This window comes from Fistularia commersonii, chromosome 10, assembly GCF_037954325.1.
Source record: "Fistularia commersonii isolate RoL2024-O1a breed Wild chromosome 10, RoL_Fcom_v1.0, whole genome shotgun sequence".
NCBI lineage: Eukaryota > Metazoa > Chordata > Actinopteri > Syngnathiformes > Fistulariidae > Fistularia > Fistularia commersonii.
Window position 1 is genome coordinate 10,853,966 of NC_141293.1, and position 19,037 is coordinate 10,873,002.

General features: G+C 43.2%; 2 protein-coding genes across 2 annotated transcripts in view; one reads left to right on the forward strand and one right to left on the reverse strand.

Annotated features, from left to right (window-relative positions):
• Positions 1-9,135, reverse strand: part of sv2a (synaptic vesicle glycoprotein 2A) — a 38,326-nt gene extending 29,191 nt beyond the window's left edge. Inside the window, exon 1 of the mRNA XM_086153710.1 lies at positions 9,019-9,135. The gene's annotated coding sequence lies outside the window, so the exon portion shown is untranslated. The remainder of the gene's footprint in view (positions 1-9,018) is intronic.
• Positions 9,136-16,006: 6,871 nt separating this feature from the next.
• LOC147230370 (uncharacterized) lies at positions 16,007-19,030 on the forward strand. The gene is made up of 2 exons (XM_086153715.1): positions 16,007-16,341; positions 17,327-19,030. The coding sequence occupies exons 1-2, from the start codon at positions 16,259-16,261 to the stop codon at positions 17,673-17,675; spliced, it is 432 nt and encodes a 143-aa protein (XP_086009841.1). The 5' UTR covers positions 16,007-16,258; the 3' UTR covers positions 17,676-19,030.
• Positions 19,031-19,037: the final 7 nt, after the last annotated feature.

Genomic DNA, 19,037 nt, shown 5'->3' on the forward strand with positions numbered 1-19,037 from the left:
AACAAACAGCGTGTCGGAGGCAAGCGCGGCACAGTGAGGAGCTAAACAGATCTTTCCTGAGCTTCTAATGGGTCAAATAAGGATGAGGAATTATGGGTTGGATTCAGGAGCCCACCAACAGCATGAAACAAATATTATAAAGTATGGGTTATGATCTCACTGATTGGAAATGTAAAAGTAATATTGCTGGCTAATTTTGACTGCTATTTAATTTCCTAATATTTTAATGGATGTTTTGCAGGGGATTCTTCAACTTTTCGCCTCATCTGGTCTCTCGTCCCGACAAGATACACAACTCATTGCTGCAGTGTGGGAAGTACGGTTGAAAAGTTATTGCATTTCTGATTCTCAAGTTTATACTAAGTCATACATCCTTTCATTCATTATCTATATGACTTATTCTGCGGACAGACTTGCAGGTGGTGAAGGCTATCCCAGCCGTCAATGAGCGAGAGGCGGCATTCAAATCCTGGACTGGTCGCAGTTCAACCACATATATCACAAGGCACAATCATTCATCCTCTCATTCATATATCTTGGCAATTTAGGGTCTCCAGTGAACCTCCTGTATGTTTTTGGAATATTGTAAGGAACTGGCAAGCGAGGAGGAAGCCCAGGCAGACTCTGGGAGAACATGGAGACACAGAAATTCAATTGTTTGCAAGAATTCAACGGAGCAAATAATAAACATCCCATCAGATTGACAATCAAAGATGCGCAGCATAGTTAGCTTAGCAAACAACCTTGAGAAACAACAAGAGAATTCGGACATGTTATCAGAAAATTTTAGTCATCAACCAACTCCAGTGTGAAGCAGATGTATTCTTATTAAAAGGTATTTCATGAACTTGATCTGGAAGAAGTAGATAAACCGGGTCCAGTATCAGGACAAAGCATCAGCATTTTGTTCTCAACGCCTTGGTGGTATTTGTTATGAGCGCAATTGATTTACTACACTGTCAGTAGAAAGTAATGTGTGTACTGGGAATACTGCATTTAGTTAGTGCTCTAAAGGACACCCACATGCTTTCAGCAAGAAAGAGAGCGCAGAAGACACTTAAATGAGGATGTGCCAGGAGCCTCCAGCGCCAAATAATAACATTGAATTGTAGAATAAAGAAAAACACAGCGTTCACTCAGGTAAGCAACAGGAAACACGTTTCTTTTTCACGTCGACACAACAAAAAAAAAAAAAAAGTAAAAGAGGAGATGGATGAGGGTGGAGAAATCCTTAACATGCGGGACTATCACTGACACATATTTGCTTAAAAAGAAAGTTATCTCATCAAAGTCTTTCTCAGTCCCTTTGGCGCTGTGATTAAACTAATGGTCAAAGCACAGCTGACTGGAGCCAGTCAAACTGACTGGAGAGAAAATAATATCAGATTATATTAAATGAAAATAGGCTACAAGTAGCTACTGGTTAGGATGATCGGCAAAATGAGAATCAGGAACTGCTAAGCTAGTTTCTGCATTTAGAACAAGATGAGGATGTTCAACTAATTCAACTTATGTTTAACTAATTTCATAGAGGCAAGGGGAAAGTGGTGACATAAATTAGTCATTTGTGTGGAATTCCATGAAAATGAGCTGCTTTTTGCTACATTTCAATTAGGACAGATAAGAATCAAGTATTGGGAGGCCTGTCTTGAAAAGATTTTCAGGTAAACTAAGCAACTTGGAGACAATGTGCTCCCGCTCACGTTCGTCTTCGTCAGACTGTAGAAATACCACAATAAACAACATACAAAGATTAAAATGCCTTTAAAGGGAACTAATCATGTCTTAGATGACCATTGTCAATAAAACTTCAACAGCTGCAATTAAATCCTCAAAAGCGATGAAGCCAGTGATTAGTCTGGCATCGTGATTAACAATCAGTCAAGGAAATGAGGCCAATTTCCTTATATATAAAAAATATAAATAGAAAGTAAAAGCATCATGCTCTGAAAGGTGACCCAGCAGGTGTCTGTTTCTCACCCAGTTCTCAGGTATATTGTTTTTCTCGCACGCAGCAGATGGGCTTCGACCGACGGAGCGGCATTTTAAACGGCGGATCAAACTGAGCTAAACGCGTTTGTTGAAAGTAGCATTCAATTAGCGGCCCTGCGTTTGCCGCCAGGATGAGTCACTCCTGAATCCAAATATAACCACCACTTCTGTCAACATGCGGTTTCGCACTCACACGCAATATAACACACACTGCAACCGCTCAGTCGAATCAGCTCATTAGAATGTCTTCTGGTTCCAATTTACATTTTCTTGAAAAATATAGGGGGGGGTGTCATTAAATCTGACACAAAATGAATTTCTCCTAAAGGCGCAAAAATTTCACTCAAAGTTAAAAAAAAGAAATCTACCGCCTGCTGTTATTTGCACATTTAGACCCTGAATTGAGTCCTGATGCTCAATCGGCTGCGCAGATGTTGTGTGGAATGTGTGTTTGGACGTTTGTGTGTGCAAATGTGAGAGAGGGGGGACACGAGAGGCTGTGATGGCCGAGGCAGCCGGCGATGATGGGAGTTGCAGATGGCCGCGTACGTCATGCAGAGCTGAAATCATTTCTCCTTACATCTTTCCTTTATCTCCTCGATGAGAGGAGAAGGTTCACTTCGGAGAGATCAACTCCGAGGCCCCGCTCACCACCCCGGGCACAGGGACACACCGAGACAATACACCCGACAGGGAGTATTAATCAGAGACGGGTGATATATTGATATTTCAAATATTTCTGTTCTGTGTGATATTTTTGCTTCCAAACCAGAGAACCTTTCATTATGACAATGACCAAGAAATCACCTGAATAGCAGCAAGAAGACCTTCTGACTCAAAAACAACAAGATAACAAAGTATTGACCTCCAATACAAAGGGGAAATTTTAGAGGGCACCGGCAAGAACAAAAATTGTGAAAAGGAAATGATCAAAAGACTCTGTTTTGATATATATAAAAATACAGGAGAAGTTCACCAGGCCCCTGCGACAGTCTGGAAAGCAGGAACAAAAAGAATCATGAATAGAGGATTTAAGTGAAAGCAGTTGAAACTACTCGCAAAAACAAAAAAACAAAAAATTCATGTTGTGCGTCTGACAAATTGCAGCAGAATCTAAATCTAAACACACACACACACATATATACATACACACAAACACACAAACACTTGTGTGCGTGTGTGTGGGTCTCTGGAGTCTCTAAAAGCAGAACAGGATCTGGAGCATTCAGTTACCGGGTTTCTCTTCTGTGGTATCATCTTCCAATCTTCATCCAGGGGTTAAACGCCCTCTCTTTGTTAAAGAATAGGACTTTCTTTCTGAGCAAGCTTATAATTAGCATGAGGCTAGCCCCTAGTTAATCTGCCATTTGCCTGCTCTGCTGAGGGATATCCCATGATGCAATTCTGTCATTCCTCCCACTCATCCTATCCTGTCTGCACTCATGTCCCTTCCTCAGTGCATGAGAGTAACCTCGTACTGTATCTTCTCCTGAGTCCCTGGGCTTTCTCATTTCATAGGTTCCCAGGTGGCGTTGCTTGATCGACTGCGCCCATCTTGCCGGCGTCCTCCAGTGTTATTTCTTCTATGAATATTAAAGCTATCATTTGTATCATTTCAGCTTTCATCATGGAACTGTCAGCGCTACTGGTATTCATATTGTGGCGTTTTAGTTCGGGAAAACACCTGGTTGACAGTAAAACGTCAGTTTAATAAGCAATAGCTGTTGTTCGCCACAGCCACGCTACACAAGCCTGCAATACAACTAACTGTTCCCGCTCAATTCCATGTAAAAAAAAAAAAAAATTCCTTGCACCCCAAACCACACCTGCAAAATTCCCAGCAACCCCAAAATCACACAGAAACAAGCATCAACATAAACCCCAACATTCCCCAACAAGTTAGCACCGTCAACGCACAATAAAATATCCAATCGATAACCCACGACTGTACCCATTAACTGTAAAATGTCCACAAATGTTATGTTATTCACAATGCAAATTCCACAGCTTGGGATGCATGTATATGTTGTTGTTTTTTAATGAGCGGTTAGGACATAATTTCGATTTGAGACATTTAAATGTAATTTAGCCACCTTGCGCTTAATATCATGTGTAATCCCTGGCAAAAAAGTTAATACACACAAATGTTGTTAACCACTTGCAGAGTTTAACTTGAAGGTTGAATATCAGTAAGCAGTCACTCATGGAGAAATTTGTTAAAATGTCATAAGAGTCAAAAATGAACCACATTCACTGAGTTTTCAACTGGAGGACTGTTTTCTTTCTAAAGAGTCAAATCTGACAGTTCTGTGAGTGAAAGGTCAAATCCATTCCATTCTCAGGTGGTAAATCAAATACGTTTTGTTTTCTAGACCATTATTTGACAGTTCAGAGGAAGAATTCATACGAAGCACGCGCACGCGCACACACACACACACGCGCGCATGCACACAGAAACACACACTGACTGTGCTATTACTCGCAATTTCATCCATCCAGCAAGATTTTGAATCCTGCCTCATCCATCACTGCTGGGGTCTGAGCTAGAATCCTGCATCCATCAATAATTCATGTCTTGTTTTGTGCCCACAAGGACGGAGAAGTCGTCCCTCACCGTGATGGATTGGCAAAATAAAACCTAACCTTCGCCACAATCACCACAGCGTGTGCGCAAGTTAGCAGCGTTGCACAGGAAGTGACCCTTTTATTCCTCTGCAACAGCGTGAGAGGCCGAGGGCTGCTCATCAGGCCCCTCCTCTCCCCCACGAACGGTTGCACAAGCACGTCCCCTTCGGGATAATCGGCGGCCCGACGTGACAGCGCCGCCTCCACCCGCTCGGCCTCCCGGCATGCACAGTCACCCCAGCGGCACCCAGACAACGCCATGTCAAACACTGCAACGTCAGATCTTGGTGTCCATTTTGCCACGGCTGGATGCGAAACGGACAGATGAAAACCGGTGCCGACTTCGCACCGGTGCCGAGGACAGGTTTCACTACGAACCAAACAACTCGATAGCAATTCACTGGCAGAAACACTCTAGGTAAACTCTCTGCCAATGTGAGTGAGTGGAACCTACAATAATAAGTAAGATTCTAATAAAAAAAGGTAGTGTAGTATGATCTTGCCTTCTTCATACTTTAGTTGAACTTTAAAACAGTAAAACCTATCTAGATTTTCGCTCTGTCATATACATATGAAAAGACTCCCTCTCTCCGATGAAAAATTACATTTCATCTTTAATCATCTTTTAGTGACCATGATTATATAAATATTTTGAAATATTTTATTTATTTCTTTTATATTGTATTTTTAAACTCATATTTTGTATGTATATTTATTGTACTTTTATTTTATTTATTTATATTTTAAAGCTTTATGACCCGCCCCACACACACACACACTCTTATAAACACCTCCTATATAATTCACATAAACACAACATCTCAGAATAGCACTATGAGTCGCGATTGCACGTCGATGTGAAACGGACAAGGCAAGATACTGAATGCGTGCTTTGTGCAGGAGATGCAGAGAATGATGCTACAGTTGCTGAGCCAATCAGACCCCAGAATACTAACACCTTGCATCCCGAAGATGCTTATTTTACCATTAAAGTAATTGATATAATAGAAAAAATTAAATATACAATTATACTGTGAAACCTGCGGTACAGCAAAAGAGACACAAAATAAAATGGGATATGAAAGACTAAAAAAATCTGCAATACAGTGAGAGAGTGAAAGGCAAGGGATGTCTCTACATGACTCTACTGTGACTGTATATATTTTAGAACTATAGTGACAAAAATGACATTATTTCCAAATAAAAAATAATATTCATTCATCATTTATACAGCTTATTGCGCACTCAGGGCTGGGAGGGTGCCTATCCCAACTGTCATTGGGGGAGAGGGTTCACCCTTGACTGTCAGTCACAAGGCTACATATAGAGACATCCAACCATCCCCCCTCTCATTCATCTGGACAATTTATGGTATCCAGTGAACCTACTGCATGTTTTTGGACTTTGGGAGGAAAGAGGAGGGCAAAACATGGAGACGCCACACAGAGAGGCCCCGTGATGAGACGGAACCATGGTCTTCGCTGTGAGGCGGAAGCGCTAACCACTGCGCCACCCAGTAAATCACATTCATGCCACAAATATCTGCCTGCCAACAGGAAGCACATGAACAAGAGAGACAAGATGATACTCCAAGCAGAACTGACGCTAGAAGTCAATCATCATGCTAATGTTAGCTCTTAGCAGCAAACAGCCTAATCTTAAAATCAGGCATCGAGGGGCAATTTCCTTGATTAATTTTTTGACGGAAATTATATGTGTATGATAAATCGTGCGCTTCTCTCCGGCATTAAGGTCTCCTGGTGCTGACTTGGGCGGTTTAAGATAAGATGAGATAAAACTGACGTTATTGATCCCGCAGCTGGGAAATTCACTTGTCACAGTAGAATTGTAGACAGATGGCTCACAGAAGATATCGCTACAGGAGACTACTGACAGGACATACAACATGTTGCATGGAACAAGTGTAAAAAGAAATGCCTTGTGTATGACAGTGGCTATAAAAGTAATAGTTGTAGTCCTGGGGAATATAAATATAAATATTGCACAGATGAGGGTGGAGGGTTTGCAGGCTCAGGTTCTGCAGGGATTTGTGTACCATTTCATCCTTCATCCAAAATGAAAACAAAATAATCTGTGTGTCACTACAGGTTAAAATGCTGAATCTCAACCTCTCTTCTCAGAGGAATAGACTTTCCCTTCAGGAATATGCTGCAGGGATTACACACCGCCGTAAGCCAAACTCACAATGCAGACATCATCTGCGCGGCCATGGCTCTTGTCTCCCGTGCAGATCTTTTCAAAGTTTCCCTGAATGCATCGCTGCCGCTTGGCTCGCCGCCGCTTGGCTCGCTGCCGCTTCATAAAAACCTATGGGTTCCTTTTTACCACTACGTGGTGAGCCAAGCCTGACACCTGCCAGTGTTGGACCGTTTGAGGGCTAACAGGCTACGAGCTGCCCCACAACTCATTGACAATGCAGAGCAGCGAAGCCTTGTTACATTACTATGCATCTACGGACAGGAAGGGGCCCTCAAACACATCGCTGCTGATTGCATCAGCACCTTCGGATAGATCAGCGATAACTGGCCGCTGAGTGGATGAAGGCCGGGATGTTTCAACAAACTGCACAGCACAGTCAGAACAGACCCTGCAGGTTTCAGAATAATGTCAAAAAAGACAGAAAGAAGATGAAATGGATGAATGATCTCATCTACTATTAAATCTAAATTTGAGGGAAAAAGAGCAGACAAGGTTCTATTCAACTAACAGCCTGCTGGTAGTGTGAGCGGTGAGATTGTCAGTTAAATATGCTATCGGAGTCTTTGGCTACGACAGAAGCACTGGGAATGAACAAGTACATTCAAATTAGGCTTAGGGGAAAAAAAAGGGGTGGTGGGGGATCAATTTCAGGGGGAGTTGGGCAGGGGAGGTCTGAAGAAAAGGAGAGCAGCTCCCCGGGCATCCTGTGCTCAAAGGCACTCAAGCCGCACCACCAACCAGTGCCGCCTCGGAAATGACAAGTCAAGGACATGAAAAGGCAAAACCACATTTCAGTTATGCATTATTATTTCATTATTATATCATATCATAATATTGTAATAGAATTATTATTTCATATACATATTTCATATATTACATATAAATAGCATAATATCATTAATATGCTGAATTATTATATCTAAATATTATTAATAACATTATTAATACTTCTCCAATTTCGTCGTGTTTCTGAATGCAAAAACAATAAAGGCTGTTTTATTCATTTCTGAGTGAAGGGGTTCATTTCTCTGCTTTGAATTCGTGATTTTTTTTTCCAAATTAATCCAAGGGAGACTAAAGAAACCGTAACTAGATTAACCCCGCAGTGTAAAAAAATAATTTGGGGAGAATGGTGGGTCTAATTAGTCTGAAATCTTACAGATACATCCAGTCATCAATCTATCTATCCATTTATCCATCTATCTATCCAATCTATCCATCTATCTATCTATCTATCTATCTATCTGAAATGTTTCAGCCAATCATGTGCGGGCGCACGGTTGCGCTCAAACCCGCTCGGAGACGGAGCAGCTCATGATGGCCGCCACCGGGACAAGGTGGTGGAGGAGGAAGAGGAGAGGGAAGAGGGAGGAGGGGGGACGTCAAGTTGAGGGACATCCTCTTTCTAAGCAAAACCACATCAAGAATCCATGCGCACACGCAGGCGCACACACGCGGTGAAAGCGCAAAGTCATTTTAGCGCCACTGAAGCGCCGCAAAGCACCGTCACATTCCCGTGTCCTCTCCACCCCTCCCCCCAACACACACATACACACGCACACACACACACACGCACACGCACACACACACACACATACACACACACACACACACACACACACACACACATACACACACATCGGGTCTCCACAAGGTCATTTGGCGCAAGATGAAGCCCGGAGACACCGGATACCCAGTTCATCGGGCCTGTAATCCGAAAGGCGGGTGCGCACGGGCACACACACTCACACACAGGAATACAACTTTTAAGAGCCGAACAGCAGCTGGGACTGAAAACTGCGCTTCTTTTAACCTTCACTCTCCTCCAGCTTTCCTCTCCTCCTCCTCCTCCTCCTCATTCTCCCTTCTTCCGCAAACCTCTTTGCGCCTGACAAACGCTTGAATGACGCGCAAACATCTTTGCGCGCACCGACTGTCATTTTTGCTGTCGCCCGAACGCGTAATTGCATCTGATTTCCGTGCACCTCCGTGATCCGATTACCCGCGGCGTGGGGTGCGAGGGTTTAGCCCTCCCCCCACACCCCACTCAATTTCACGAGCCGCTCCCGCGTAATAACGTGAAATTAGGTAAAAAACTGTGTAATAACGCAAAAAATCTTGGGATCCGTTTGGAAAGTCGCATTTGCAGACGGCCGCTCCTTATGTGTCGGCTTCCCTCACCTGCTCGCCGTCCGGACGCGCATCCACTTCCACGCACCCGCAGGACTGTGGAGCGGGAGGGAGAAGGTCCGCGGTGACGAGCGCTGACGTAGCGCGCGTGCACGCACACACGCACGCACACACGAGCACACGATCACACACACCCCACAGCAAGGAGGGACCGCTCCTCCCTCACCTAGCAGACGCCATTACTCCCGCCAATGTGCGTGGTGGGGGATTTGGAGAGGGTGGATGGCGAAAGTGACGATTGTATTCACACTCGCGAAGGTGTGTGCGTGTGTGTGCGTGTGTAAAGATGCACACACACACACACACATGCCCCCCCCCGCCCTATCCCCGGCGCGCGCGCACACACACACACACACACACACACACACACACACACACACACACACACACACACACACACACATACACACACACACGGATCTCCTTTATGCCATCATACACACTCCATATGCGTCGGGTTGACGGCGCGCTGAAGCGAGCGGGACGCGCGCCCCCGCACGTGCCGCGGCTCGTGCATGTAATTGGCCGCGTTGGAGAGAAGAATGAATAGGAGGAGAAAGGAGAGGAGAGGAAACGAGGCCCCTGGCAGCAGAAATGAAATGAGAGAAATTACCCTGGAGACTTGCAGAGGAACTGCCAGGTTGATAAATTACATCAAATTATATCATATTATTATTATTGTTCTCCTTTCGGCTTTTCCCTTCAAGACTCGCCACAGCGGAAAAAAAAAAACTCTCTAACTCTATTCTCTGTATCGTCCTCTCTCTCTATGTCTATCTTCTCTTTAGTCTTCCTTGAGACCTCCTGCCTGACAGCTTCATTTGCAGCATCCGTCTACCAATATATTCACCGTCCCTCCTCTGTGCATGACCATCTCAGTCTACCTTCTCTCCAAAACAACTTATATGCGCTGTTCCTCTGATAGACTCATTCCTGATCCTATCCATCCTGGTAACTCCCAGAGAGAACCTCAACATCTTCATCTCTACGACCTCTAGCTCTGCCTCCTTTCTTTTTATCATCGTAACTGTTTGTAGGCCATACAGCATCGCTGGTCTCACCACTGTCTTGTACATCTTTCCTTTCATTCTGGCTGATAGTCTTCTATCGTATAGTACCCCTGACACTTTTCTCTACCCATTCTAACCAGCTTGAACTCGTCTCTTCACCTCTTTTACACACTCTCCGTTGCTCTGGACTGTTGATCCCAAGTACCTGAAATCCTCCACCTTCTTGATCTCTACTCCCTGTAGCCTCACCATTCCACCCATGTTCCTCTCATTCACACACATATATTCTATCTTGCTGCAATTAACCGTCATTCCTCTCCTTTCCAGCACATACCTCAACCTCTCTAGATTTTCCAAAACCTGTTCTCTGCGCTAACGACAGATCACAATGTCATCTGCAAACACCATGGTCCATGGAGATTCCTGTCTAACCTCATCTGTCAGCCACACTACTGTCTCACAGCTAGCATACATGTCCTGCACCGGTCTAACATACTTCTCTGCCACTCCAGATTTCCTCATACAATACCAGAGATCCTCCCTCGACACCCTGTCTTATGCTTTTTCTGTGTCTGCAAAAATACAATGCAGCTTCCTCTGGCCTTCTCTGTACTTCTCTATTAGCATTCTCAAAGCAAATACTGCATATGTAGTACTCTTTCAAGGCATGAAGCCATACTGCTGCTTGCAAGTGCTGGCATCTGCTCTCAGTCTAGTTTCCAGTATGCTTTCCCGTAACTTCATTGTATGACCTCATCCCTCTATAGTTCCCACAATTCTGCACATCTCCCTTATTCTTAAAGATGGGCACAATCACACTTCATCTCCATTCCTCAGGCATCTTCTCACCCTCTAAGAATAATCTACTCGGAAACTCTTCTGCTGCCTCTCCTAGACACTGCCACACCTCCACAGGTATATCATCAGCACCAACTGCCTTTCCACTCTTCATCCTTTTCAATGCCTTCTACACTTTACTTTTACTTATCTCTGTTACTTTGTTGTCGACAATAGCCACCTCTTCTACCCTTGCCCCTCTTTCATTTTCCTCATTCATACATACTTAGTCAACACATTTCCTTCTTAATCACCCGGACCTGCTGTACATCCTTTTAATCTCTATCTCTCTGTTTCGCCAACCTGTATGGATTATTCTCCCCCTCCTTACTGTCCAACTGAGTTTACAGGTCATCGAATGCCCTTTGTTTTGCCGTTGCTGCCACTCCATTTACCTTATGCTGTATCTCCCTGTACTCCTGTCTATTTTCTTCAGTCCCCTCAATGTCCCACTGCTTCTTTGTTTACCCCTTTCTCGGTATATACTCCTGGACTTCTTCATTCCACCACCAAGTCTCCTTATCTACTTTCCTTCCAGATGATACACCAAGTACTCTCCTACCTGTCTTCCTGATAACATCAGCTGTAGTTGTCCAATCCTCTGGAAGCTCTCCCTGACCACCCAGAGCCTTTCTAAACTCCTCTCTGAATACCATTCAATACTCTTCCATGTTCAGCTCCCACCACTTTTTCCTCTGCTCTGCCTTTGTCCTCTTGATCTTCTTTGTCACCAGAGTCATCCTACAAACCACCATCCTATGCTGTCTGGCTACACTCTCACCTACAACTACTTTGCAGTCACTGTTCTCTTTCAGGTTACCTCATCTATACAAGATGTAGTCTATCTGCGTGCTCCTACCTCTGCTCTTATAAATTACCCTATGTTCCTGTTTTTTCTGGAAAAAAGTGTGTTCACTTCAGCCATTTCCATTCTTTTTGCATAGTCTACCACCATCTGTCCCTCTGGGTTGCTATCCTGTATACCAAATCTGCCCATCACCTCTTCATGCCCTCTATTGCCTTCACCAACGTGCCTGTTGAAGTCTGCACCAATTACCACTTTCTCATCTCTGGGGATATTCTGCATCACTTTATCTAATTCAGTGGTGGGCAAACTACGGCCCGCGGGCCACATCCGGCCCGTTGGTCTTTTTAATCCAACCCACCAAAGATTGGTACAGAATTCATACTTGATGGGAATGATTGAATGATTGGATCAATGAATTTGGGAGCTCAAACAGGAAATTATTTCATTTTTGGAGCTACTTGAGAATTTTCCTGAGCTGAATGACACAGATTGGCTTTGTGATTTAGCTTTTACTGTGGACATACTGACACACATGAATGAGCTGGACGTGAAGCTACAAGGGAAATTACGGTTTGTGCATGAAATGCGAGCAAATGTAAGAGCCTTCAAAACCAAGCTAGTTTTATTTTCAAAGCAAATGTCAGACAATGTTTAGACAAATGTCAGACGAGTTTGATATATACTATTAACAAATGCGTTTTTCTTTTTTAATAGGTATTGTATCTTGTGCTGACCCGGCCCATCTGTCAAATTTTAAAAGTCAATGCAGCCCCTAAGCCAATAGGTTTCGTCTCCTTCTCCTCTAGCTCACATCCCACCTGCAGGGCATAGCCACTAACAACATTGAGCATCACACCTTAAATTTCCAGTTTCAGACTCATAAGTCTATCTGACATTCTTTTCATCACCAGAACGTTCCTAACAAACCCCTCCTTCAAGATAACTCCTACTCCATTTCTCTTCCTGTCAGTACCATGATAGTACAACTTAAAGCCTCCGCCTAACCTTTCCACCTGGTCTCCTGAACACACAGTATATCCACCTTCCTTCTCTGCACCACATCAACCAACTCTTTACTTTTTCCTGTCATCGTCCCATTATTCAAAGTCCCTACTCTCAGTCACTCTTGGCTTTCCTGTTCTCTCTCTGCTTTCAAACAGGCCTTCCTCTTCTCGTTCTTTGACCCACAGTAGCCCAATTTACACTGCTACCCTGTAGGTCATTGGTACCAATGGCAGTCATTGTTAACCTGGTCCTCTGCCGATTATTAGGTTTGATTCGCATGTTTGGTTTTGGCAGGGTTTTTGTCACGTTTCGTGACGCAACCCTGTGCATTTATCCAGGCTTGGGACTGGCTCAGGAAGACACTGGCCCATGCCCCCCCCCCGAGGCTGGCTCAGGGAGACACTGGTCCGTGCTGCCCTGAGGCTGCATGATATTATATTGTATTATATCATAGCAACTTCAGAAAAAAAGCTATAGGCCGTCAACCTGGCTTGTCATATAGGATGCAGTCCAGTGGTTCGGGGAGGGAGCTGGGGGACGGATCGATGTGGGTGGGGAGCGGGAAGATTCAAGAAGTGAGATGAGAGCGTTGTGGAGCACAGAGTCGAGTACGGAAGTACCAAGAGACGTGTTGGAAATAAAGTGGCAATATCTGGAGTAAAAGCCTCGATGCAGATGTCTTCATTGAAGCATTACATTATATTATATTAGATTAAAAAAAAAAATCTGTATCTTAGGATACAATTTTGTTTGCTAAAGGATAAAATTTACTTTTTGGCTGAATTTTGGATTCCCCCTCACATTCAGCTCATTCCTTGCTGACATTGATGCACATTCCCCAAAATGATTTTACCATACCTTGCAATTTTTTGTGCAATTTCATCAAAATGTTCGGGGAATTCCTTAGAAATGTTTTATAAAACCCTTATTTCCATTATTTTGTTCCTTTTATTCCAATATAGTCAGATCCATTTCTGGTTATTTTGTTATTTTTAGGTACTTTCTTTGAGGGGGAGGTCTCAAAGGGAATAAAGTGAGCCTTGTCTGATTTCATTCATTCATTCTGTGCACATCTTATCCTGCAGTCAGGGTTGCAGGGGTGCTGTAGCTTATTCATGCTGTCATTGGACAAGAGGCAGGCTTGGACCTTGGACCGGTCACTTGTCAAACACAGGGCCACGTCTAAAGGCATAAAACTGTTCACTCACTCACACATGACATAAAGATAACAATTCACTCTGTCATACACAGTCAGGACAAATAAAGGTTATGCAATAAACTTCCTGCATGTTTTTGACTGTGGGAGGAATCCGGAGAATCACCTATATTCACCTGGTTGACTGAGAGGCTCCACAGACAAGGTTGGAGGTGGTTATATCAAGCAAATCCTGATTCGCTCCATGTAAATCACATGACTAATTGCCACGAGAGTCGATGGAGAACTCTGCAAGTCGTTGCTACACTGACCTCTGCTTGTTTGATGGCCTAACTGCAGCTGCAGCGGAAACAAACTATTGTCAATGCAGGCTTCAAAGAACAAATTGTGTATGTGTGTGCGTGTGTGTGTGTCTAATTTTAACAGTACCTTTACCCCAAAAGCTGCGAGTTTGGTCAAAACAAACAACCTTTTTACAGCTTTAAATAAAATGAAAAAGATACAAATTGTATTGATTAATTGTGAATTCTATCCATCTGCCATCTTATAATATCAAAATATCTGCAAAAGTCACATAGAAGCCGGTAAATAACCCCAGAAACAAGCTCAACAAATCCGTCATCAGCGACTACGATTCTATTTGAAATTAAACGGTAAAAAATTGACCTTAACATGAAAAGAAATTATTCACAATTTTTGAAAAATTAGTCGAGAAAATTGTGCCTTTGATTTTCTTGCATTAGTTAATCATATTTACAGAGAATTATATATTCTCAATATTTTTTTTCCATTCTAATGTTCAAATCTAAAATGCTCAAGTGTCTATAAGTTTACCAGAATATCAAATGTGTTAAACTGCATAAAAATAGGTGCCTGATATTCATTCATATTATTATTGGGTGTGAAGTGACTCCCTGGTCAACAACTTGTTCCAACATCCCGAAAGTAAGCGAGACAAAAAAGATGACGAAATTAATTACTATTTATGAAAACAATAAAAACAAAAAATACAGTAAACACAATGCGAAAATGTAAAAATAACAAATAATAATAATAATAATAATAATAATGATAATAATTATAATAGTAATGTTTTGAAGGATAATCCTCTTTATCTGACTTTGATATACTCTTTCTGTTGATTTCAACAAAAACATGTTGGTTTACTTTCATAAAAAAAATATCTCCCTGAGCTTTCTGTTGAAACCATCTGACGATCACATGTTGACTTTCTGTGTCAGAGGAGACTGGCTCTGCTTTCAGGGCTCACTGTCGCCCTCGTGTGGTCATTTTAGTTCATTTTCAGAATTGGTCCCAGTGGCTACATTTTGGGAAAGGGGCATTTAAAGGTTTATTACCGTTAATTATCAGCCTTATTTGTTTCAGAGTATAGAAATGTGGCACAAAGAATGAATGAATGGATGACTGCGTTGAATTCATAATTTTATCATTGTTTTTGAAGCTCATGTTTTTATGTGTGTTACAATTATTGAACAAATGGTGGGCTGCTTAAGGACCCGCCCTGTGGATTTGAAGTGTTCATAAAAAATAAACGAACAAAATAAAAAACAACCATTTTTAAAAAAAACAGTTTCAAATGGAAGATATAAACATAATATATTAGGAAGTGGAGATCTGTAGTACATATGAACTTACCACTCATTCTTTGTAAGTTTCCCCGTTGATGATGAGAGATGAGATGAGATGAGAAAAACTTTATGAATCCCGAAGGAAATTGTTGTGCCAGAGCTTCAAGCAAAAAACATAACAGTGATAGACAATAGTAGAAAGGAGGAAGAATAAGAAATACGATGAAATATGAATTGTCTTAACTGTTAGCAGTAACTACAAAGACTGAAGATTGAAGATTCCCTGCGGCTGAGTACAAAGACTGAAGATTCACTGATAAATGAGTTATTAGATAAAATTGATAAATCATGAAACGTCATGGATGCAATCAAACGTGAAATTGATTAATTAGTGGTTTTCACAAAAATGAATGAATGAATGAATGAATGAATGAATGAATGAATGAACGAACGAACCTTCTTCTGTCGGCCAGGGTTCCTCCTCCGTCCCTGCGCTCCGAGAGACGCAGCTGCAGCAGGAGCGGCGGCAGCAGCGCCTCTGAGTGGCCGCTCCGCGCCACTGCAGCGCCGGGGATCCGCCAGACGTCGTCGGACGCGGAGCTCATCTCCTCCCTCCATGCGAACGCTGCGGATGAAGAAGACCTTCTTCCTCGGACCGCGGACAGCAGGCGTCCAGCGACCATCCACCACCACCACCACCGCCGCCGCCATCCACCACTATCCGTGTCCTGGCCCGCGGGTCGAGTCCACGGAGGGGCGGCGTGCTCGTGTTTTGCGGGGACATGAGGCGCGTCAGAAAGCAGGTCAATGAAATGCGGATGCTGCCATGAGAGGAGGCGGCATGGACCTGCTGTGGAGGATCCTCGCCGCGCTCAGCTTCGACTGCTTCAAGGACTCGGCGTCGACCAGGTGAGAGGAGCTCCGGGACCGGAAACTACCGTCCGGCTTTAAAACCGACACATCGTCGTCATATCTGATGCTTTTTTTTCATAATTCACCCGGGATTATCCCGAGTAATCCCGCGCAGTTAAACGATTTAAAAAAAAAAAAAAAAAATGGGCTGAAGGCAGAATGAAATGAGTGCGATGAAGCGCCGCGGGGACACCTTGTATTTAACAGTGGAGTGGGGGTGAAAATACCCCCCTACTCTACTCAGTTGTTATGACAACAGGTTTTCTTAGTCGAAAACAATTTTCCCATATTTTTTTCCCCCTCACTTTGAATCCATTTCGAAACCCATGGTTTGGGTTGTGGTAAAGGTTAGAATCAGACAGTGGGGATCCTTGTTGTCTGCCCATGAGAACAGAGGGAGGCTCTGTTTCCTCAATCCAGATGAATGGTCTTAATGTGTGATTTGGATCCAGACCATAATAGGAAGGCGTCCATTAACGAGGATGTCAGATCAAGTATTTTCAACCCATGGTTCTATTTTCCCCAGCGAAATCTAATAATTCTACCTGAATACTAGTATGTTTATATGTGCAGTAAATACAATATTTCACAGATTGGTCTTCATTTAAAATCACAATTACTTAGAAAAAACAACACTGGACTACAGCTTCAGTGCGATGAAGGGCTGAGGCGAGTTTTCATAATCTGTTACCTTTTTTCTCGATTGATTAATCAATCGGTTTATCGGGATGTCGAATACGGCGATGAACAGAAGTAATTCCCTGAGATGATCCTGGACTGTCCGCAAACCATATCGCAAAGCTGTTAAACTTCCTTTCTATAAAGGAAACTAGGAAATAGTCCCATCCTATGAGTCAAAATTCAATCTCTTGTGATTCGGGGTCATCACTTATCCGAGGTTTCGAGGGCTGAAAAAGCAAAGAACCTCCTGTCTTACCTGAAAAGACAACTTTACCAGCTTTCTTATCTTCCTCCTCCTCAGATCTCCCACCAAGCTCAGCTCCAGCCAGGCCGGCAGCCTGGAGAGCAGCTCCCTGACCGGCTCCTTGTCTCTGGGCCCCGACCTGCCGCACTGCCAGTGCTGCATCTCCTACGAGGTGCGCCTGAAGCGCCTCTCCTGCGGCCACCTTTACTGCGACCCCTGCTGCGACCAGATTGTCAACCTGGCCTTCGAGGACATCGAGGGATTGTCCGACTACCCCTGCCCCATGTGCAAGACCGTCAGCCAGCTGGGAGGCCTGGGGCCCTCCTCCTCCGGATACTTCTACGGGCCCTATGGCCTCCTGCAGCAGCAGGAGAAGGGGAAAGAGCTCGGGAGTCGCTGGGGTTGAACTGGATGCGCTGCAGCGCCATGGGTCGGAAAAGGAAGACAACGATCTTACTCTGCCGTCGCTCTCGCCGTTAGCTGCAAACCAGTGAGACGTGAGAACGCATGACTTTTACATCCGTGAGACAAAAGTGCCCAAACGCATCTCAGAATTATGGTTGAAACCTTTGCACATTCACACATCATATGAGGGGCTGGGGAGTTGGAAGGTGCCCCTGTTCTATCCCTGTCATCCTGAAAAGCACTTCATATTCTTGTTTTCTATCTCCGTTCTGAATCAAATTGGCTGAAACCGTGTTACTTCCCCTGAACAAAATGCCAGGAGCTGGAGAAATGCTATGGAAGCCCTGACAGGTGCTGGGGAGACTTTCACACTCACCTCTCCAAGTTGCTGTCAAAGTATTTTCGGCTTTTCTTTATTATTTGTTCTTGTTCTTGAAGGACATGTGAATAGATTTTGCTGCCTAATTTACTTTTTCTTTATTCACTGTATCCTTTTGTTTAGCGTCCGATGGGTGAATATATTTTGTTTGATGCCTGTTTGTTGTCGTAAAATGTCTTTCAGCCAAAAGAGTATTAATTATTTTAATTGTAAAAAAAGAAAAATCCCAGAAAGAATGTCACTTTAATTTGGGATTGTCTTTGTAATTTCTTGGAAACTTCGAAAAACGCTTGCAAATAAGATCTTAATTTAACGGGCACTCGTTCCAAGTGCTTTTGTAAGAACCCATCTTGACCACAGAGGGGGGCTGTTTTGTTTCATAAAACCAAGAATCGGGTTTTCTTATTAATGTTTTCCTATCTTCTGAGGAATTTTCTTTATAGTTATTTTTAACTAATCAACGAAACAATTGAGAAGCAAAATACATTATTTTGACTTTTTAGAAGTGTTTGTTATTCTAATGGTCATTTTGACCATCAGGCTACACCCACTCCTCAGACCGCCTTCTTTGGATGAATTTAGTTTGAATCCAAAAAGAAACACTGCGATTGATAAAATCGAGCTGGACTAGAATTTCTCACAAGCCTTTTAAACGCTCTTATCTCCTCAATGTGTGCCCTTCTGGCTGAAATGGGTGTTACAACAACAACCTCGACCCAGCCTGAAACTCCTGCCGCTCAGGGCTTCCACTGAAACTGCAGTAACTCAATTCTACATTTAGACATTTCCTGCTGGGCCACTTCTAACTCTCTGTGGAATTGTGGAATGTTTTGCACATTGTTCCTATATCATTCTGATTTTACATATCGAGCTCAACTTAACTGGACTGTATAGTGCCATGCTACTTTTTAATTGTTTCAGATTCCATATTGTAAATATTTATTTTTTGTTAAAAAATAAAATTTGTGAGCTGTGAATTCAATC

Excerpts from the sequence above, each read along its gene's own strand:
- LOC147230370 (XM_086153715.1), top strand. The coding sequence starts at position 16,259 with ATGAGAGGAGGCGGCATGGACCTGCTGTGGAGGATCCTCGCCGCGCTC. Across the intron at positions 16,342-17,326 it reads AAGGACTCGGCGTCGACCAG|ATCTCCCACCAAGCTCAGCT; the intron begins GTGAGAGGAGCT and ends CCTCCTCCTCAG.